The following is a 22,205-nucleotide window of genomic DNA, read 5'->3' as shown; positions in this document are numbered from 1 at the left end:
CCAACAAACAAACATCAGAAGGGTTCAGCTTGCGAATTCAATCAATTTTCAATGAATACGAAACTCTGATGCGCTTTGGTATTATACTGCTCTTAGATACCTCGTTATTGAGCCTATAGCTAATTCCCCAATCTGCTCGTACGGACAGAAAGTTTGCGACACGCCCTCTGAATATGGTCCACCAATCACTGTGTAGTTTACCATCTCATGGAGTGTGCCTGTAAGTGGAGATTGCCTACTTTCTAGCGCACGAATAGAATATTGAACATCACCCTTGCAAACTAACGGGCTAGTCACCAAATATCAAAGCTTCGATATAACACAATCCATGCACGCAGAAGAGTCACTATCAACATTTTGAAGCAAGAACACAAGAACACAAATTCAAGGTAATATATACAATTTTTCAAGCGTGAGACTATATACAAGGAATAAAGTATTTACAAATTCGAACACAAGGTTCGATATACAAGACGACATCGCGCCGAGTAAGCGCGAACATCAATCAACGATTTACTCAAAACACGAGTTTATCTTATGCGAGGGCGCTATAAGGAGCAATACCGGGGAAGTATGATGCGGGATGAGTTGGGATGGCGATACTAACGGTAATACCTAGACCCTGTGTAATTTCTCCAGGCATGGTGGTGTAGGCATACGAACTTAATTTTGAGTTAGCTTTGAGTTCAACAGCCCAGAAATGAAATAGAAGACTTACGCAGTAGGAACAGAAGTAACGGTTCCAGTCGAAGTGTAAGTTGTGTAAGTCGTTCCAGAATTGAGACAGGGTCCACTTCCATAAGCATTGTTGCACTTGTACAATTCCGAAGATCCGGTGTCAGTCCAGATGTAGAAACTGGAGATGGTGATGTCCTTGCAAGGGATGGCGGCGGGACAGAATAATTGAATAGGAGCTCTGGCTGCACCGTTTGCACAGGTGCCGCGCCAGTGAGAGAAGGTCAAGCCGGAGTAGGTGACGCCACTGCCGGCTACGACGGATTGTCCGGTCCAAGCACTGTCAATGTCAAGGGTGTAGGCATTGCTATGTCCCATGAAATTGTTGAATGTTGCACCGGTGAAGCTACCGGAACCTCCGTTTGATTTGATCATCATCATTTGGTTGCAGTTTTGGGAGTAAACGTGGTTGTACTCGACATTGGAGATTGCTTGGATAGGTGTTAGTTAAAGAATATAGTCGAGGGGAAGCAAAGCTTACCAGTATCAGCACCAAGACTTCCGATAGCACTTCCTCCTGACCAATTGCAGTAGATGTTTTCGACTAAGATGTGGCTAGCAGGACTCTGTGAACAGTTAGAGAGTTTTTCTTCTCGCAGAGATAATATTGATGTCGCACCTTGACAGTAACACATTCATCTTTGTTTGTGACTTCGATATCGTGTGCCCAGATATTGGTTCCCCAGATATCAACACCATCCAAACCACCCTCATTGCCACCACGAATGACCAAATTGTATAGTTCACCGTCTGTGCAAGTGTCGATTGTGAGATGGAATGCAGGAGCTATGCGAAGGGATTAGTACGATGCAGACAGAGAACGACGAATAAGTGAATACTTACAATCAACTAAAACGATGCCATGAACTGAAAAGCTTGTAACTTGGTTAAGACGCAATATTCTTGGACCATATGTGCCCGCTAAAGATACAGTCAGCACAAAGACTTAATTGTTTTAGGACAATGGACTACTGACCCGAGTGGAAGACGTAGCCGTAACCCTGGATAGCACCCTTAGAGTTACCGCTGTAAAATTCGAAATCGGTTGTGTGTTCGATGAAAATCATGTTTCCACTCGCAGTACTAGTACGAATGTTCGTCAGTGAATGCCGCAATTGTTTGATCAATGATGTGGTCCCTTACCCAGTTCGATAGATAGTTCCCTCCAAGTTAATGGATACACCAGTTCCTCCAGTGAGGGTGACCCAAGTGCCGAGACCATAACTTCCAGAGGGGATGTAGACTTGCAATGAGTTAGCAATAGCACGACGATATCGAAGAAGACTTTAAGATATCATACCTTCACCTCCGTTTATACATGCTGTCCATGCTTTCAAAATAGCAGGTCCATTGTCGGTGGTAGCAGAAGCAACACCACCGTAGTTGAGAATGTTACAGATCTTCACCGCAGCTTTTTGAGCTGTTGTAGTGGTAGGACCAACTGTACCGGAAAGTTGACCAACCACGAGAGCTGGTAGGGCCAAAAGGGAGGCAGTAACGAATGAAAACACCGAAGACTTCATTTTGACAATAGAGGGAGAGGTGAGGAAGAAACAATGTACATGCAAAGATCGACCATTTCAACTGGCGATCATGTATCTTTTGAACATTCCAAGTTCAAAGGGGGTTCAGCATTTTCGGTATATCTGCAACCGCGTAGAAGAACCCGTGAACGACTTTGTCCACCCTTCCTATCACACAAGTGTGAATAGATACAGAAATTTTGAGGGAAGATCCTCGCCCATCCCACCAATGGGTTACAATTTTGCCGGAAAGATACATCCATGCAATATTTTTTGACATCTAAAAATATTGAAAGTACACTTTTAGATACAAATAGGTACCGAACTGTGGACACTCGGTGGATTCATGTCCAAAGACGTAAGCAATATAAAAAGTACCGACCCCGATGTGAATGAAATTAATTCCGAACGAGTTCCACTTTTGTGCCCTTCTCCATTTTCTGGACATTAAAATCTTGTTTCGAATGAATGAAAACGGAAGGAGGGCCTGTTGAGATTCTTACTTAAGATTTTCTGTCTTCTGATATAGGGTTGCAAAGAGGGGAAATTAGACTGTCGATCCGTCCATCGGACTCTCATTGTAGGTGGGAAAATTTCTCAACATTTCCGACCCCATAAAACATGGGGTCACAAGGCTTGAGAGCCGAAAAAAGCAAGTCTGGGGAAATCCGGGGTAATGACAAAATAATCACAACTTTTCCGGCGACTTGCAGGTTTACACGTTGTACATGTATGCTTTATTGTCAATCAACCCATGACTGTTGGGAAACGTGGTTATTAAGGTTAATTAGACTGCCTACATGCACTGTAACCAAGCCAACGAAAATCATTGACGCCATGATGCCTCAATCAAGAAACAATTAAACTTCGATCTTGCAAAAATCAGTTGTGATTCGGATATCTCGCCGCCGTACCGAAATGTTAAATGAGTAAGCCCCTTCATCTAACGAACATGAAAACAAAATGAGAAGAAGTATCAATTGAGCTTCCAACCTGCTGCCAGCTCGCCATAAAAAGGAGACTCCAAATGATTGGCCGAGCTCTACATTATGCGTGCCTAGAATGTAGGTATAATAGCAAAAGTTAATCTGTAACGAACAGTAACACAACGACCATGAAGTCAATTGTAAACCTCAAATTAGTTGTCTAAAATGATTGATTCGCATCGTGATAATCACGAGAGATCATTTCCGGGACTTCCGAGCAGACGGTAAATCTTCCTCCCGACCGCGTTTGATTGTTGATCTCACCATGGTTGGTGGGGCTAAGATTACTTTTGCGGGGGCGCAAACTCTCCAGTCTCTACCCGGAGCTTTGTACTTGACTCCAAAACATGTAGTTATGAGAACGTCTCCACCTTCGATAACAAAGTTCGGATGCAATTGAGAGTCATCTAGGGCGTGTATCCTCGAGTCGAACTTTGAATCGGGAGGCGCCCAAATGCTTTCAAACTCTCCTTTGTATGACCCCACGATGTTGTGCAGCTCATTGCCCACTTTTGCCATGCTTTCGTGAAAACTATTCATATTATCACCAGCACCAATCAAGGGCTGCATGATCATATTCATTTTTTCTGACATGCTTGTGCGACGCAATTTCATGCGGTCTTCAAAAGGCTGGGTCTCTGCCATTTGCCGATGATATTCCTGCAAAAATATATCTGCAACGTGCTCGGAAAAGCCTACCATCAATTTATCAGTATAATGTTTCTAGAAGGGCAGGTGGCGTCTTATCTTACAAAGGTATGCTGTCTTCCGTAATATTGCATCGTCACGGAAAGCTGAGTTTCCTTGGAAGGTAAAATCGCATATGATGTATGCAATTACTCCCCTCAGAAAATCCAATGGTTTCAGATGCGTTTTCAACAAAGGATAGTCAACTTTTTGCCTGATGAGTACCCCAGTTGGAACATCCAATAAGCCGCGAATATTAGCCAGCGTCGTGTCAGCATTCGAAGCAGGAACCTTTTCATCCTCGATGCAAAGAAGTTCCCAAAAGCTTTTGGCCCTGGCTAGTGGTGCCATAGAACTGCCTTTTACCAGTTCAGTGTATTGGAGTATCAGTGTCTCCAAATATGCTAATGGACTGGTGATCTGGTCGTCATCGACGCTTTCTCTACCGAGTCTAGAGCGAATGTTGTCTATATCGCAGCTTTGCCTCGCGAAAGCATTTGATGGTGCATAAGTCCCCCTTTCGAGATACCTAGACCCAATGCTGTTGGAACCTAATGCTTCCCTTTGTCTCTGTTCGCAAACCGTGGCATCTATCGACAAAGCCAATGTATTCGCCGAATTTTGGTCAAGGTTTATTGTGTCGTCAGTCGATTGACGTTGATAGATAGGACTGTGTCCAAGCACTATTGAACCCCGAGTCCGAGACAGTTCCGTATTGGGCTGCTCGCTGGACTGGTATAAAGAACTCTCAGAAGCCTTGTTCTTGTCCGATGTCTTAAAGTCCAAGAGTCTGTCTGCCTTCAAAAATCGCGTGTTAAAGACACACTTTTTTCCAGCATCTTTGCATGATTTACATTCCACATCAGCGCTTTCTTTTAGGCATTGTAGCCGATGTCGCTCGCATTGCGTGCATCGGCGCTTCCTAAGATGAGAAAATTTCGAGTTGAGGTGCCCCTTAACCGAAAAATAAGCTGGCATAGCATGGTGACGCTTGGGCAATGGCAGAAGTAGTGTTTTCGCAATCTGCTCTTGCAATGACATGGTGATGATCGAATCCGATGACGTGCTTTGCTGTGCTCTGGACACAGTTGTAGTGATCGAAAGACTAGAGTCAATAGTACTTGTATGAGATGCAAGTTCCTCTTTTTCGGGCGTCATTATAGGCAATTTGATTGAATCTATAGTTTCGTAAGCATTGTGTGTGTTAGATTAAAATCCAAAGCATCGGGATTCCTACCACGAAGATTGCTGTCACTAGCTAAGTTACCAATTAGTGGCCGTACTTCAGCGGCGCTGACAGACATAATTTTTGTACTGAGGGCCATATCAAGGGGAAAGACTGGCATTGTCATTGTGTTGTCTGGGAAGTAGACTATCTTCCTTGTGTATTGAATTTGAAACAATGAAGTAGAATCTTGTTTTAAAGAATATTTGTTATCTTGATGGAAAACGATCTGTCCTCTTGAAGGCAAGCTAACAGCTCGGTGAGATGATCTTGCAGTCTTTAGTACTCTCAGGCCTTATTGCAAAACTGGTAACAATCGGTATGTGAGACAAGACCACGCCACAAACACTGCAGTTAGGCAGATACAAATCAAAGGCCTTGACTTTCAGTTTTCTCAAGCCAGTTTGCATCAATTAATGGTGGTGTAACCCTGTTGAAAGAGACGCCTTGAATAACCCTAGTAAATATGTAGCAGAATATGCATATGGCAAAGTACAGATTGACAAACTCGGTGAACTGTTTTGGTGACCACTCAGTAATTCAAAACGGATCTAATGCTGTGCAACCATCCAAATTGGCAGTATGCAGTAGCTCACAATTACCACAATTTAATATGGCGCGTTAGTTGCAAAAGTGCGGGACAGGACTATTTGTAAGTATGGCCGTTCTCAAGCTTTACACTTGTTCTAACATATATATTTCAATTAGGTTGATGAAGAAAGATTGAAGATAACAAATCCGTTATGTAATACCCGGAACTGGGCATCTTTGTGTTCTACTTGTACTAATTTACACTCCGAAAATGTCTGTTATGGAATCGAGAAGTGATCAGTCGGCTTCGAAAGGTAGATTGATCATGGGCATAGATATGGGAACTACCAGGGGCGCGGCTGCCGATTTGCTACTTCCGGGCGGCGATCAAGAGCTTGGGCATCAGCATGAGCCAGAACCTTTCCTGTTTGCCGATTGGAAGGGCTCTTGGGGAAGTGGAGATGAGTTTCCTTTGACAGCACTCTACTATAACGAAAATGATCAGGAGGAGACTTTGCCAATGACCGGTCATGAGTTGAGAATGCTGCTGGATAGCGCAGTACCATTCAACACAGAGCGATTCTTCCCTCTATGGAAGTTACTTTTTCACGATAGTAGGGACCCGGTCACCGCCTCACTCCAGAAACCGATGCTAGCAAGGCTGGAGAAAATGAACAAAACGAGAGAGGATCTCCTGCGGGACTGGGTGTCGATTGTCTACAAGGAGCTGATTTACGACTCCTTTGGCAATTTGCCTGCTTTGAGAAAGGGGATGGTACCAAACCTCGAAGACCTAAAAATCGAAGTTATCGTTCCAGTGCCACCAGGGCGATCGACAATTGCACATGAACAGGTGCGGAACGCTTTAGTCCAAGGCCCTATCACATCGAATCAGGTGTTTTTGGTTTCAGAGCCAGAGTGTTCGTTCGGATGGTGGTGTCACATGGAAGCCGAGAAAGGGCAGCATGAGTGGAAGGTGAGCAGAATTCAAGTCAGCGGGGTCTTGACTAACGAAACTAGGTCGGCACAAGGTACATAGTTCTTGATGCTGGCGGCGGCACAGCAGTATGAAACATGCTTCTTTTCGCTCATCGATCTTCATACTGACAGTAATTTCAAAAGTGTACGGTCACCTACAAGTTGACGGGTATCAATCCGCCAAGATTTAAACAGGAGTTTGAAAGTGAAAGTAAGTTTAGGCAGAATAGCTGGAGTATCCTAGGGGTTGACTAATATAAGCATTCTAGGTATGATCTGTGGCGCAGAAACCATTTCCGAGAACTTCAGAAGGCTTCTGGATGCTAAAATTCCAGAAGGAATAGCACATCGACCATGGGCCATACAACACGCTTTGAACTCGTTTAACAAAGGATACAAAAATTATTTCGGAATCTCGAAAGACCCGCGGCCATTCTGCCTTTTAATACCAGGTCTGGTGAATGAGTTGAAAATTTTTCATGAAGATATCGTGCAGTGTTTCGCCGAACCTCTGGAGAGATTGATAACTGCTGTCAAAAAACAGGCGAATCAAGATAACAAATCCGTTCCTGATTATTTGATAATGGGTGGAGGCATGTGCCTCAACACGTATATCTCCGAAGCACTGCGGAAGGAGTTTCAGCACCTAAAAGTGTGTCAACTACGTCATAATAAAGCACATATCGTAAAAGGTGCCGTCTGGCTAAGGTCCCAGCAAGATTTCATTACCCGCCGCCCTTTGAAGTATACGGTTGGTATAGTCACCTACCAGGAAGTTAATTCTTCAGTCAAGCGCTTCAGCGGCAAAGGATATAGAAACGAAGACACGTGGAGAAATCAGAGAGACGGCAAACGCTATGTATCTGTGGTTTACTTCTTGGCCAAGAAAGGTCAGCTGGTCGACTCCAATTACAAAGTCACATCCGAGGGATTCAAGGATGCCCGTGTACGTTATTCCACGTCCGCTTCACTTCAAGATCTGAATTTTGAAGACGTGGTTTACACCATGAATTATACGCCTGACAAAGGAGAGAGCTTTGTATTCTTACGTCAGGATGGGCGATTGGTCAACACACATGGGGCATTGATTCGCAAACCTGAAAAATCGGACAGAATTCGGTGGAACCCAATGGATAGTGGTATCGACCTGATGGAGTTGAAACAAAAGAGGTTTCGCGAATCGACGCCATCTTATATGATAAGGTATGCAATACACACTGAAATGACAGACGTGGGTTGCAAGTATTGCGTCATGATATTTTCCACGAATGGGCAGCAGCACGGCTTCTGCGGTGATCTCCAGGTAGAATCAATCACAGATATCCAACAGATTTCAGAGAACTTGTCCCAGAGCTTCGCTTTCGGACAGCGACAAGTTGCGCCAGCACGGGCAAGTAAACCAGCTTCCACAGCTGCTTCCGAGAGGCCTACAAAGAAGGTGACGCGTTCGAGTGTTCGAACTTCCAATCTTCAACAGATCTCCAAAGCGGCCAATGCTTTGATTGGCTGGAAAAACGAACCATCTACATGGCCAGCAACAGAGGAAGTCTCAAAGGCGGCTCGAGTTGAGAGGGATTTTAATGATGACTCTCCTGTCAGAAGCCATGCATTATCCGACAATCTCTTAGTAACACCCTGTCGCTCCACGAAGCGGAAATGTTCCTGATGACCATCAATACCCCTGAATCTACTGACTGTATTTGAGCTCCTTCGATTCAAGTTGCAACATTTCCAAACCCACTTGCTCAAATTGTAATATTTCGTATTGAAGGTTGGCACTTTGTTTGGCATATGCTAGAGAGATACTCCAGAAGCATTGAGAGGCGCAAAGAATTTAAAATTGGGTGTAGTAGAGAGTAGACATTGAATAGACGCATCAATTCCAGCACATTGCAATCATCATTTCTGATGCATTTTCACGGTGATATATTTTCGTGAAAGTACAGCCCGATGTCGTAACTATGTGCGAGATATATAAGATTGACATCTCGAGTATCATGGAGATCCTTTAATCTGAATGCTGATCTCTTAATGTCATAAAGGGCTTAGTTTGAGGTTCGATTATTCGAACTGAATTGTGGTCGAGCATATTGAATGCGATGGACATCTCTCGAGCTCTGTAGCACCAACTTCATAGTCAGTATGGAAAAATCCTTTCTCTGGAAGCATAGAGGACGTAAAAAGTAAATACTCAGACACTTACCTCAATTTGTACATATCTTTGATGGGGAAATCTGCGGAAATTCATCATTTCTAAACTCTGTCGCGTCTGTTGCAATTCTCAATCTCAACCTTGGTGGATTGATTTGAGATTCTGCCGTTAGTCGCCATTTCTGGTCACCGCCTAATTATTCATCCACTAGAGCTAATGTCAATCAATGTTATTTTTGATACCTACTTACCTCGAGCCTACCTAGTAATGTTTGATTCCAAAGACGTCTAACCACAGACAGCGCAAGAATTAATCCTACCTCCAGTTTCATTCACTACACGATGAACCGAATCAATGCCTACACATAAGTACCTACCCGCTACCTATGTATTCATAGCAAGTTTATAAGCAACCTCTTCCAAGCCATGAGCTCCCGAAGTTTCATCGAGCGGGGTAAAGGGAGTTCATGTTGTACAGTGAGTGACTATTAGTGAATATGAGTCGAAAATATGGTGGAAGTAAGACCAATTCGTCATTGCCATACGTGAAAGAAAAAGTTGTTCATAAAAGCGTGCAAGTTTGTTCGTAAATACATCACTATCCATCAAGCACTCCTCATATTGAAATCTTCCATCATCGACGTCTCTGCACCTCTTATACAATCTTTCTAACCAGGTTAATTGAGTCTTCATACTTTCAAAGCTACTCATACGAAGACTTATCATAATGGAGAGCCCTCAAACCATCTCAGCAAGTGCCACTTCTTACTTGACCCTTGCCAATGGATTTTGGTTGATTATTGGCTGGGTTTTAGCAAGTTTTCTGTATCAGATCGTCTACTATCGTTTCTTTCATCCCCTTAAGAACTATCCAGGTCCATTTTGGGGTACCGTTACCAGACTTTGGTATACTTCTCAGAGCTACCATCAAAGAGAGTTGGTCGTCTATGAGGATATCTTCAAAGAAACGAAAGGTGCTTATATTATGATGTCATTAACCTTTGAAGATTATGGTCACTAATAAATATGGCATGTATAGCTCCTGTAATACGTATTTCACCTACAACTCTTCTAGTCAAATCAGCCCTCGCTCTACCCATCATCTATCACCGCAATGCAGTCAAGTCCAGGTTCTACAGCAACGGAGGGTTTCCTGCTGAACCTGTCATAAGTATTCGCGACCATCAAGCACATTCTTATCGTCGAAGACTCATAGGACCTCCTTACTCATACTCAAAGATAATCAAGGCCGAGCCCCTCGTTGACAAGATAGTCTCGGCATGGCTTACGAAGCTGAATGAACTTTTTGTCGAGACGCGAAAACCTGTGAATATGGCAAGTTGGGCTACTTATTTTGCATTTGACACAATCAGTGAAGTGGGTTTTGGACAAGCTTTAGGCTTTGTGGAGAAAGGAGAAGATGTGGGCGGATTGATTCAAAGTGTACATGATGGTATTGAGCTCTTTGGTGTCTTGGCGCATTTGTACCCTTTCGTAGAATGGGTAACATCAGGGCCATTAGGTCGGTTCTTTACCGCAACACCAGATATGAAGAATGGCATGGGTCAGCTGATGAGATGGAGAGATAAAATCATCAATGCCAGAATTACAGAAATTGAGGAAGGAAAAAGAAGAGATCGCGTGGATATTCTACAATCGTAAGTCTTCTTAGCGCTTCAAAACTCGGCATCCAGCTAATCTTTAACCATCTAAAGATTTCTCGAGGCCAAAACACCCGAAGGAAACCCTATGAGCCGAGATGAATTGGAGGCCGAAGTTTTGGTTGTCCTAATTGCCGGAGCAGATACTACAGGTACTACCTTCAGCTCCATTGTAACAGATATTATCTCATCACCTGGCGATTATCAACGAATGGTGGCTGAGATAGATGCCGGATTTGCAGCCGGAAATCTTTCACAGCCGGTTCCAACAGCCGCAGAAGTTTCAAAGCACTGTCCGTTTTATGTTGCATGCATTAAAGAGGCTCTTCGACTTACTCCATCGTCACCAGTACTTTTTCCTAGAGAAGTAATGGCCCACCAACCCCCTTTGATAATCGATGGCAAGGTAATTCCAATCGGTACTGAAATCAGCTGTTGCGCATACTTTGCAAACCGAGACAAGGAAATATATGGCGAGGATGCCGAGACTTTTCGCCCCGAGCGATGGCTTGAAGATGATGAAAAGGCCAAGCTTTATGAGAAGTACAATTTCACTTGGGGATATGGATCAAGAGTATGCTTAGGCAAGGATCTTGCGTATATGGAGTTGATGAAAGGTCCTTTAATGGTATGTCTCTTTCCTGCTACTAAGTAATTGATAGCTTAACATCCGCTGACACTACACACTCTCTAGTTCTTTCGTAATTTCGACTTCAAGTTATGTACACCGAGTAAGGAAATACCTGGTCCACCCAAACGTGTTACAGTTGGCGGTCTATTTCATTGGCAGAATATTTGGCTCGATCTACAAAAGCGCAAGGTTTGAAATGTATCAGAGTAGTGTTACGAGGGGTCATCAGTGATCATGTGGGTTTTCAGACATCTTTTATTTATTTAATTGTGGTCATCTCTAGGTTCAAAATCATGCTTTAACGGAAAATGAAGGGGGGCCGGTTAATCTACTCGATACCATGATTTTCTCGATCATTAGCTCAGAATGAATTCCTTCAATGTGTTGCTGTATGTTGAACTCTGGTCTCCGTCCTAAAATTGAATTTGAAGTCACTGAGAACTTTGACTTTGCACCCCAAAGCAAGACAGATCCGAGATTTATCATGCTGCTAGATAAATGCACGTCATATCTCCAAGTTTCCAGTGTAAGTTCTACCCAATTACTGCTTCACAGTCTCGAGGCTCAATCTCTCGACTATCCATTCTCTTTATTACGCCATCTCAAATACCCCGCTTCAATTCAATGCCACAACCATATTGATCGTATAGTCTTACACATTCTAGATCAAAACATGAGAAGTCTGAAGATAAGTTATGCCAATAGATGCATTTGTTGACCCATTCGACCCAGACACGGAGCCGTGCATATCTTACATAGAATATCTTCCAGCCTAAACTTCTTGGCAAGCAATTACCGCATTCCTAATAGTTTAGCATCTCTCAACGTTGTGTAGCGCAAGTCTATTTCAAAGTAAACGCCTAGCAAACGAATATCTATACGACTTCCTAAGACAACACAGAGAATATACCATGCATATTCTCATTCCCTGTCTCGTCTAACCTCGCATTCGAAAAATCTCTGCTTCCCGTATAAATCATAGCTTGTGGCTATTCAACAGTCATGTATCTAAAATGGCAATTGCAGCCTTCGGAAGTGACAGCTATTCCTACAAGAACCTCCTGAAGGGCAACTCTTCAACATCATGGAAGCGGAAATCCATGGATACAAGCGCTTCAGATTAGTCAGTTGGTTCTAGACTGAAGTCTGTGCAGCCATCCGTTTGCTTTTCTATCATTTATTAGTTTCGTCTGATACTTAATTGTTTTTAGGTCACTTGATCGCAGTACATCCACTTAGAACGGACGGAGATATACGTTTACAATGCGGCTTTCCAAGTTCCTCTCACAAATTTTGCAATCATATTTTCGAATGATTCATACGGCCCATATGGTCCAGACCCCATTCCATCAACTGTAGGAAATTTTTAAATGTTGCACAAACTGCGAGCTACAAAAGCTTTAGATCCACCTACCTACCAATCTCATGCCACATATTCATAATTCCGGATACCCAAACTGCCAGATTCACGGAAAGACCCGTGCATGCGGATCTAGAAACCGGAACGTTCTATGTCCTGAAACCGGTCGGGAGATTGTAGAGTTCAAGTAACAACACAGCCACAGCCACAAGCTCGAAATCATCTGTGTTGCCCATGCTAGGGGAACATATTGTGTTGTGCACATAATTTCTCAAGCCTTCCATCTTGGTTGCAATCTCTGTGGTATGCAGCTCTGCAGGCAATCGACTGCGCTCAAGATGCGCCCCATCTCTACAAGAAAGGGTTTTTAAACGTGTGCCAAGGAATGTTTTAGTTGTATCAAGAGCAGATATTGAGTTCTGATGGTCTTTTCAACGTTGCTGTGATTTTTAGGCCCCAACAACCAACCGATTCTCACCCTCTCTCTCCTGTCTCAAATCTGAAGCTATAACATTCCGAAGAGGGCCTTGTTTAACACAGCATCGCAAACCAGTTTACTGCGCCAACCATTTTCTAGCCTCCAAGCCCCCTCTTAAATGTCTCTCAAACGCCTTCCAAATACTCCCCAGTAGGTAGTCATCATCACTCCAAATACCTCACCGCACATAAATCCAAGACCGGCTTCTCGCATCCTGTCTAAAGCTACAGTATCTTCCCGACAGCACCTCCTATGATTCACTTACACATCAAGAACTGCAACATCCCAGCCCAACTATTGAATCGCACGCGCGTAGCCATAGCACAGCCGTGCTCGTTTCCCAACGCCTCACCTGAATTTCCCATTTTCCCATTTTCCCATTTTCCAAAACACTAATCAGTCCATGTCGGCTTCTGGGCACCCGCATCCCGCATCCCGCATCCCGCATCCCGCATCCCGCATCCCGCATCCCGCATCCCGCATCCCGCATCCCGCATCCCAAACATACCCGTCAAATCAAATTTCCCGCACAGCAATGCAATACACACATCAGCAACATACCAACAAACACACAACATCCTCCAAACCTCAACAGCGCCTCTTGAATCTCAAATCAAACCCAGCTTGCACGAAACTACACACCAACTACCGGTTTCCCACCACCATACTGCACCGCACTACAGAAACTAACTCTCTCCTTTCAAACAAAACTTGCTTGTCAAATTCGGTATGTCTCATATGCATGTATGGATGACTAGAACCGCCTACATACTTAGCTCGCTTGGCAGATATTACACCGCCTATCTGTTGTTACACCAAAGCCTTTGGTTCACACGCGCTTTTACGCCACGCCGTCTTACATACAAAATTTTGAGAAGTGTTGCGAGTGAGTAATGAAAGTATGTCGGTCATGCATTCTGATTCTGGGTACCTAGTGGGAAACGTGATTGAAAAATGGATCATGTGGTTTGTATATCACGTGGTGTGGTAGGTCAAGAGCTTCAATGAAGGGGAGGCAGAAGAGAAAGATGGGGTTAAACTTAAACTCATAAGATTGATGGATTAAATATCATACAGAATAGCTATCTAAAAGCTCCAAATAGAGGATATACATAAATAAACATACATAAATCTACAATATACTCCCAAACTCCTCTTCAAGCCAAACTCCCCTTTCCAATATCTTGTACCATCCTAGTGAACCAGCCCCCTTTCCAAGTCAAAATCCTCGCTTACTCCTTATCCCCATTCCAATTTCCTAGGTCCCCATCCTCCCGATTCCCTCTTCCAACCAGTCTACATCAATCTTCGTAACCGCTCCCTCATACTTTCCCTCTTCCCTCACCTTATCCACCAAGCCGCTCGTTCTCTTCAATCTCTCCCTCCATCCTTCTACCCACACATACGCTAATTTATATTCTCCTTTCGCCACCTTCCTCTCTCCCATCCTCCTCTGTTCTTTCTCAACCTCATCTTTCCCCCTCTCCTCCACTTTCCTTGTCATTCTACCAGCTCTCCATCTCATTTTTCTAGTCCTTCTATACCCCTTTTGTTTCCTTAAAGATACAGGGTGAACAAGTCAATTTCCATCCTTCAAAAGAGGCTCCCTCTCCGCACCCCTCATGCCCCCTACTCCTGAACCTCCCATCCATCCCGCACTCCCCTTATCCCCACCATTTGTAAAATAGGGATCATCTTCATCTCCATATAGTTTCCCCCTATCAAAACTTCCACTACTTCTATGCCCCGGTAATCCAAAGGCCGGACTAGGCAATCTTCCATCGCCATCTAAACTCTTTGGCAGGAAGTCTGCATCTGTATCTGGATCATAGTCATCTTTTGCATTGACGTTGGCATTCACATTAGCATTCGCGTTTGCATCCGCTTTCACATTCGCGTTTTCCCCAAAACTCAAACTCGATCGCTTTGACAAACTCTCACTCCTGCTTCTCAGGCTCGAGACCGAAAGACTATGTGGTCTGGTTTGAACCGGTGTATTCGAACGATTCGGTGAACCAACATTGAAAATGCTCATTCCGGAAAGCGGTCTCGGTTTAGGAGGTGGACTTGAATCATTTGCTCCTGCTTCGAATAGAGAGCGTGTTCTAGCGAAGATGGAACTAACAGGTCTTGGATTACGTTGTGGGGATGCGGTTTCTTTTTCTTGAGCTGTGGCTGCAGTTTTGGCGGGATCTTCTGACTGTGTCCAAGGAACGGAATGGAGATTTGGTGGCAGTTGAGAAGTCGATTTTTCTTCGGTCTGAGTTGGAGTCTGAGCCGTGAATATTGGGGTTGATGCAGGTGCATTAGAGCTCAAGATCTTCTCGGGAGGGATAAGTGATGGTGGAGTCGGTGCTAGGACTGGAGGATATTCTTGATCTATATGCACGTTGCTTATGTGAAATGAAGATGAATGTGAAGGACTTGGAATTGGAGATTTGTATTCTTGTGGGTTGAAAGGATCAAATTCGGCGGCATCTTGTAGATTAGGAGATTTGATAATTTCATCAAGGTTTTGTTCTTGATTTGCTGAATCATCCTGGGTATCATCATTTTGATGTGACCATCCTTCAGAAGATTCGAATTCCGTTGACATCATCTGACTAATGTGTGGTTGTTGAGGTGGAGTTGGAGGACCTGATTCACCATCATCTGATGCATAATGTTCAAATGATGGAACTGTATCAACTGTATGAGAACGGTTACGACCATTATCGTTGTTCAATTGAGTTCTGTAATCTTGTTGCTGATCACCGTCTTGAGAATATCCCCAACCATTATAAGCGTTGTTGATAGAGGCATCCAAGTAATTTCGGTGTTCATCTGGTGGAAATCTTTCAGATCTTGACCTAGGACTCAATACAGGTGACTGATGTGGTTCCGGTGAAGGTGTTAGACTGCTTCTGATTTGGGAGACTCTCGAGAATACTGCCTCATGTTCTGGACTCAAGTCACTATTTCGGTGATACAACGATGCTGGACGTCGAGGTTTAGGTTTTGGAGTGAGGTTGTTATTTTCGACAAGATCTTCGTCTTCCACAGGCTCGGACTTTCCACGATTTTCCTCAATGTCAGGACTTGGCTCCAACACTCGTGGTAGATCCGTAGCATTAGAAGCAGTTGCGTTTTCAATTAGTGCTTCTGGACTGCCATCGATCAAAATATCTGTGCCGCTGACTTCGTGAGGTGACTCTGTTTCTTTGACATCGGAGCCAAACATCAATGCCATTGGTGTCTGTGGTCTTTTGCTTGGCCCAGAATTTGAAACCTCAAGATTGGATCCGCTTGGATGGTCAAGCTCGTCTTGAAGGATCTCTGTGGAGATTTCTTTGATAGCTGGATTTTCTGACTCTGATACTAACGGGTTGTTGTCTCTTTGTTCTTTCAATCCATCCTCATCAACAGAGTCCTCATATTGCCAATGTGGATGGAAGAATCTACTCTTGGGCATGTATTCTTCATCTTCATCCTCGTGATCTTCGCCGACACGGGAGGCACCGTCATGTGATTCTTCCCGGATAGTCTCAAGATAAGGAAGCGGACCCCCCTCTTCTTCTTCTGAGGATTGATCCCATTCATTTTCGCTTTCAGAATAATTCTCTGTTTCCTCACCTTGCTCGGTCCTTTCACCTTCTGAGCCCGAATCTTGTGGATTGCGATCTTCATGCTCATACTGTAAAGCTTCAACTTTCTCATTTGGCTCGTCTGTGGTTGACTCGGCACTTTGTTCCTCGCTCAGTACTGCGTCTGCTTGTTCGAAAGGGTTTAAATGTTCATCTTGCTGAATGAGTGCGGTATGGAAATCTTCTTCTTCCGTATGTTCTTCATTTTGAGGGGTTTCGGTCAGGGTACTCGACGACTCTTCCGCTTCGAGTGTTTGAGGTTTGTTTTCATTGACAACCTGGCTCTCTTCCTTTTCACCCTCAATTTCAGCAGATTTATCCCCACTCTCTTGTTGTTGACTAAGCAATTTCATTTGCTCATTTAACAAGGCAATTTCTTCTCTCGCCGCCATATCTTCGACACTCTCTCTTCTTGGTCTCTCTTGCTCCGCTTCAACAAGTTCACTTTTGTCCATACCATTGCTATTCTTCTCAGTGCTCATGTCAACAGATTTAATCTCTTGTTCAGCAGCTTGTTCCTCCTCGACAGCTTTCATAAACTCTGCGTTCAAACGAGCAATCTCCTCTCTAGCACGAACATCTTCAGGATCTTCGTGTTGTGTTTCTTGAGGTAGAGGAAGAATGTCTGGATTAACTACTCTCAATTCCGGCCTAGTTTTGATTTGTTCTGATTCGAAAGCAGAAAGCTGTTCATTCTCTTGAGTTAATGGTTCGTCGTGGACGGGTTCAGAATTTGTTGAGTCATTTGGACTTATGTGTGACTCATCTTCTGTCTCAAGATTGATAGGCTGGTCAGTTTCTCTGGACCCTTCAATGTGATGGTCTTGTGTCTCGTCGAACCCTCTTTCTTCATGAATAGCTTCGGCACTTTCGTCATTGACTCTGCTCTTCTCATTATCGTTGTGTCTCTCGGCATTTATCTGTTCTACCTCAGACGGCACTTCAGATGCTTCGCTATTCAAGCTCTCCAGGGTAGATATCTCTGGTACCGTGGTAATGGTCTCAGGCGCGGAATTTGTATCTTGTTGGCTTTCAGGTTCTACTATGCTCTCTTTCAATGGTGTTTCATCAGCAGGATACACTGGTTCCTCAATAGAAGTGGTGGGAAGTTCCCTGTCTTCAAGATGCTCTTGAGCCTCCACAATATCATCATTTGTCTGCTCTGGGTCTTCTTCAACCTGTTGATGTATTGGCGCCTCATTTTCCGAAGTCAATCGCTCAGTCTCAATCACTTTTTCCGACCTTTGAATATCCTCAGATGGTATTTGACTTGATGTAATTGGTTCCACACTTTCGATCATGTGAGAGGGAGACGGTTTACTATTCTCAGGATTTTCTTCGTGGCTCATTTCATTTGAATCCACATGATTCTCTTGTTGAGCCACGTCACCTAATTGGGAACTTTCATCATCATCACCAGCAGTCTGTCGAATTGTGGGCGAAGGAAGTGGTGACCCAACATCAAGATTCAAGGCTGCTTCTCCAGTGCCTTCGAACTCTTCAGGGCCAGGTGTGGGTGTTTCTTCAAGTATTGGTACTTGCACAGTACTGTTAGCCTCTGCCAGCGGTTCTTCGCTCTCTTGACCGAGCTTTAGACCTTCTTCCTCGGTGTCAGGAACCGACATCTCGGAGACCGTCCCCTGTTCTTCGGTGGCGGGCTCACTCTCTGGTGCATTGCTATTCTCTTGCGGGACAGCAGCCGACTCATCAATTCGGTACTTGATGTGGCCTGGCAATTGAACAGTATCATCAATGATCTGCGAGATCTCATTTGAATTGCTATCAGGAGCTTCTTCATCCGGTCTCTCGTCTGTTTTTACGTCGCCTTCGATTGGTACGTCCAGATCACGTGCACCAGCATCAGGAGACTCAACTGCCTCTTGGATTTGTTCTGGGACGGTAATAACCGGCTCGGCAACTATCTCGGTCTCTTCGATGGTATCTTCTGAAGCGATATCACGACTTTCAGTTAACTCCATTTCGTGATTTGTATTGGAGTCGGTTGCAGGGATTGAAATAGAACCAATTTCAGGATCCTCGACATGATGCTCTTCTTGCGGCGGATCAGTAGCTTCGTCGACAACATCATTGTCCTTACTAGCAGGTTCAAAATCTGTAGGTAATACATGAGTTTTCAGAATCCTCATGGCCTTCGATGTCTGCCGACTCCACATCCGGAGTTGGCTGTGGGAATGTTTCATTGGGGATGCTTCTCGCCTCTCCCACTTCTGGTGAGACAGCTGGCAAAGCTTCCTTTTTTTCGGGAGCGTTTACGCTCTCCAAAGTTTCGGCATCTTCAGGGTTGAAATCAGTGCTTGCAGTATCTTCAAGGTCCTTTTCAGACTCTTTGATTTGCTCGGTGTGATCTTGGTCTGGAGTAACGTTCTCATCTTTAGATTCGTTCTCGTGTTCCGACGCCTTGGCATCTGTGGACTCTTCGCCAGCAATATCTTGCTCGGCCATAGTAGGCTGTGTGTCTTCAATCGAATTACGTAAAATTTCGGAAATAGCATCTGCAGTATTTGTTGGTTCGATAGCTTCCTCTTGGTCTTTGTCAACTTCTGGTAGATCGTTTGACAAGAGCTCAGACTCTAGTTCTGGTTCCTCATTAAGCTCATCGCTCTCTGATTCTACTGGCTCTGGCAGTGGCGTTAGAATTGCCTTGGCTTCAGATTCCTCAGGTGCAATCTTTTCACTTTTATTGGCAGATTCCGAGTCATCATGAGTGATCTCTGGTGCCTCATCTAGTTGATCAACCTCTGTATCGGCTGGCTCCGGGAGTGGGGTCTCAATTGCTTCTTCCACGGATTCCTTTAGAAAATCTGAATCATCATTGTGGACCGGCTCCGGTTCATCCTGGATTTCCTCCCCGTCAATTGATGCTTGATTCGTATCTCCTTGTTTATTTGGGATTACAGGCTCCTTGGACATCAAATCATCTCCATTATCTATCTCTGAGTTACCCTGATCATTGGAAGCAGTGGCAAACTCTTCATCATGCATGGGAGTTAAGATTGCCTTGTTATTCAAGCTCAGGGGCATCTCATCAATTGTGCTGTGTTGGGGTTCATTCGGAGATTCATCGACAGCCAATGTCTCATGTCGTGGTGCTTCATAATCCTCAAGTGGAAGATTGTCATTTGATGCTTTCTCTAGTGAAAGCTCCTCAGCTGAAAGTTGCTCTGCAGTTTCAATCTGGGCTGGATCATGTGTTGTATCGTCCGTTTGTACTTCTGGTTCGAGAGACTCTTTTTCGTGGTCGGATTCATTACTTTCAGAGACAACTTGATTTTTTGGGACGTTCTCAACTTCTACTGTCTCGAGAGTTGTTATTGATTCAGAGTCATCATTTTCATTCTGAATGTCGGAGGGCTCGGCGACTAGTGTGCTGTCGTCTTGAGATGACGTATGTTCTTCCGCGAGGTCTTTGTCCTCTGAATCGTTTTCATTGGTAATATTTTCAACCTCAACAATTTCTTGAACATGTGGCGCTTGCGATTCTGTAATTTGCGCATTCGGAGGAACATCCTTGGCTTCCAGATGAGGAACCATTGCTTCATTTGCTTCCTCCTCCATAGCACGTCGAATTTCCTCATTCAGCTTAGCTATTTCTTCTCTGGCTGCTCTGTCTTCGGGAGATTCATGTGGGTCAAGCACTGGAACAGTCTCGGCTTCTTTTGGTGCCTCCATCAGACTGTTGTCTTGCTTTGAATCGTCGTTTTCATCTTCGTGAGGAGTTTCGGTTGATTGGCTATCTTCGATAAGATCCTTGATCATTTCCGGTTCTTGAGATACATGATCTTGCTTTAGATTGTCACTGGTCTCATTTTGTGGAGCATCAATTGACTGAGTCAAGTCAATTGATTCCTTTAGGGTATCATCAGCCCCAACAGATGTATCCTCTTGGGAAGGCTCAGGCGCGTCATCAATCTCCTTGGTCATTTCTTCTACAGGCTCTAATGCTTCTGGTTCAGAATGATCTTGACTACCTTGCGCAATGTTATCAAATTCGGGTTGCTGGTCAGCTTGATGTACCTCTTCAAGCTCGATGTGCTGCTCCTCGGGGACTAAGCTAGAGGTTTCTTCGATAGGCTGTGATAATTCTTCAATATTCTCAAGATTCGGTGATCGTGTCTCTTGCTCTTTGGGAACACCCTCCTCTGGAAGTGAGGAATCTGGTTGAACTTCTAAGTCCTTTTTTGGCTCTACCACAACGTCTTTTTCACTGTCCTTAGTATCAGCTACGTTATCCTGAGGATCTTCATCTTTGTGCTCGTTCACATCATGACTTAAATCTTCGCTTGTAACCAGATTTTTTTCTGCATCCTCCTCCGTGCCCTTGTTGTTCTGATTGTCCGATTTTAAATCTGGCTCTTGGTTATTCAGTACAACCTTTCTGCGGCTCTTGTATTGAATTTTCGGTAATACAGTCGGAATGTTGAGCTGCTCGTCAATTTGTCTGTTGATTTCCTGTTTTCGCAAAAATGTTAGTAAATCGAAAAACGCCCAGATAAAATTGACAGAATACAAACATACCCTTCTCGCAGAATCTAAAGTTTCCAGAGCTTTTTGTCCATCTATCATTTGTTGCTCTAACTCATCCTCCAACCTTTCTATTTCTTCATCGATCCCATCCTCAACTTCTTTATGTTGACTTTGGAATTCAGCCTTCCTCTTCTCTACCTCCTCTTGCCTTACCTTTTCTCTCTCCTTCACTTCAGTCTCGATTCTCAATTTTCTCTCCTCGTCTTCACGTTTCCTCCTCTCTATTATCTCGTCTTCCTCTCTCTTGATTTGTTCCTCGATCTCTTGTTCCTGTTTGAGTCGTGCTTCCTCTCGTTCTTTCATTGCAACTTCATGAGCCATCTTCAATTGCTGAAGCTGTTCATCGCGATCTCTTTCTAACCGTGTAATTTCCGCATCATGATTCGAAGTATCGCTAATTAAAGCGATAGTCTTGTGGATTTCATCAATATTGGAATGCAATTTCGTGACTAACTCTGCCACCGAAACCATTTTCCTTTCTAATTGAGTGATCGACCTCAAGCTTGCAGTATAGTATGAGTAGATATGTATAGATGAACTTCTCAGCTGAGACAATGTCCAATGGAGGAAACGGAAAGTTCAAGAAGTTCGGATGAAATATATGGATATAGAAACGAATGTATGATACCACCAGCAGTCCAATCACAAAGAATTAATTCCGATGATTCAATGCGATCCCGTCGCTGTTGGAGTTTGTAAAAACAAAAACAGGAAACGAATTCAAAAGGACAACTCAGAAATGACGCTTTTCGTTTCTTACGAAAAGGTTCTTAGAGTAAGATTGAAAGGATTATGCTAGTTTCACTAAAAACCATCACAATGGATACTTGCCTTCATCGAATAGGGTTGCTAATATAAACATAAGCATAAGATGCATTGTTTCATACTTCATGCTTTGATCGCTCAGACAATATATTTTCACCTAGGGTAGCCCCTAGTGCTCGAGAGTTGTTCAATATCGGCGCAGCGATGGAGGTTCGAGATTTTGAGAGGTTCCCTGGCTAGACATTTTGCCACTCTTTCGATATATCATCGACCGCAAAGGCCGATGGCAATCGAATAGCTCTAAGCAAGCGAGGCAAGGTAGAATA

At 44.0% G+C, this 22,205-nt stretch overlaps 6 protein-coding genes across 6 annotated transcripts; 2 read left to right on the top strand and 4 right to left on the bottom strand.

Moving 5' to 3' along the window:
* Positions 1–378: 378 nt before the first annotated feature.
* Positions 379–2,258, bottom strand: EAF02_010608 (uncharacterized protein; the record flags this gene model as incomplete). Its single annotated transcript, XM_038906656.1, has 8 exons — positions 379–662; positions 719–1,166; positions 1,217–1,301; positions 1,355–1,521; positions 1,579–1,656; positions 1,712–1,818; positions 1,879–1,978; positions 2,036–2,258. The coding sequence occupies 8 exons, from the start codon at positions 2,256–2,258 to the stop codon at positions 536–538; spliced, it is 1,335 nt and encodes a 444-aa protein (XP_038753526.1). The 3' UTR covers positions 379–535.
* Positions 2,259–3,442: 1,184 nt separating this feature from the next.
* Positions 3,443–5,664, bottom strand: EAF02_010607 (uncharacterized protein; the record flags this gene model as incomplete). The annotated part of the gene is made up of 3 exons (XM_038906655.1): positions 5,169–5,664; positions 3,997–5,109; positions 3,443–3,939 (listed from the first exon to the last, which is right to left on the bottom strand). Exons 1-3 carry the CDS (start codon positions 5,281–5,283, stop codon positions 3,443–3,445), a joined length of 1,725 nt encoding a protein of 574 aa, XP_038753525.1. The 5' UTR covers positions 5,284–5,664.
* Positions 5,665–5,958: 294 nt separating this feature from the next.
* Positions 5,959–8,331, top strand: EAF02_010606 (uncharacterized protein; the record flags this gene model as incomplete). Its single annotated transcript, XM_038906654.1, has 4 exons — positions 5,959–6,663; positions 6,708–6,752; positions 6,810–6,876; positions 6,935–8,331. 4 exons carry the CDS (start codon positions 5,959–5,961, stop codon positions 8,329–8,331), a joined length of 2,214 nt encoding a protein of 737 aa, XP_038753524.1.
* A 1,055-nt stretch (positions 8,332–9,386) lies between these two features.
* EAF02_010605 (uncharacterized protein) lies at positions 9,387–11,475 on the top strand. The gene is made up of 4 exons (XM_038906653.1): positions 9,387–9,790; positions 9,856–10,474; positions 10,532–11,105; positions 11,172–11,475. Exons 1-4 carry the CDS (start codon positions 9,544–9,546, stop codon positions 11,301–11,303), a joined length of 1,572 nt encoding a protein of 523 aa, XP_038753523.1. The 5' UTR covers positions 9,387–9,543; the 3' UTR covers positions 11,304–11,475.
* A 2,729-nt stretch (positions 11,476–14,204) lies between these two features.
* Positions 14,205–14,471, bottom strand: EAF02_010604 (uncharacterized protein; the record flags this gene model as incomplete). The annotated part of the gene is made up of 1 exon (XM_038906652.1): positions 14,205–14,471. The coding sequence occupies one exon, from the start codon at positions 14,469–14,471 to the stop codon at positions 14,205–14,207; it is 267 nt and encodes an 88-aa protein (XP_038753522.1).
* A 54-nt stretch (positions 14,472–14,525) lies between these two features.
* Positions 14,526–21,585, bottom strand: EAF02_010603 (uncharacterized protein; the record flags this gene model as incomplete). The annotated part of the gene is made up of 3 exons (XM_038906651.1): positions 14,526–18,666; positions 18,737–21,039; positions 21,106–21,585. 3 exons carry the CDS (start codon positions 21,583–21,585, stop codon positions 14,526–14,528), a joined length of 6,924 nt encoding a protein of 2,307 aa, XP_038753521.1.
* Positions 21,586–22,205: the final 620 nt, after the last annotated feature.

This window comes from Botrytis sinoallii (genome assembly GCF_014898435.1).
Source record: "Botrytis sinoallii strain Bc 23 chromosome Unknown BSIN_026, whole genome shotgun sequence".
NCBI lineage: Eukaryota > Fungi > Ascomycota > Leotiomycetes > Helotiales > Sclerotiniaceae > Botrytis > Botrytis sinoallii.
This window is presented reverse-complemented; position numbering and strand designations above follow the sequence as displayed.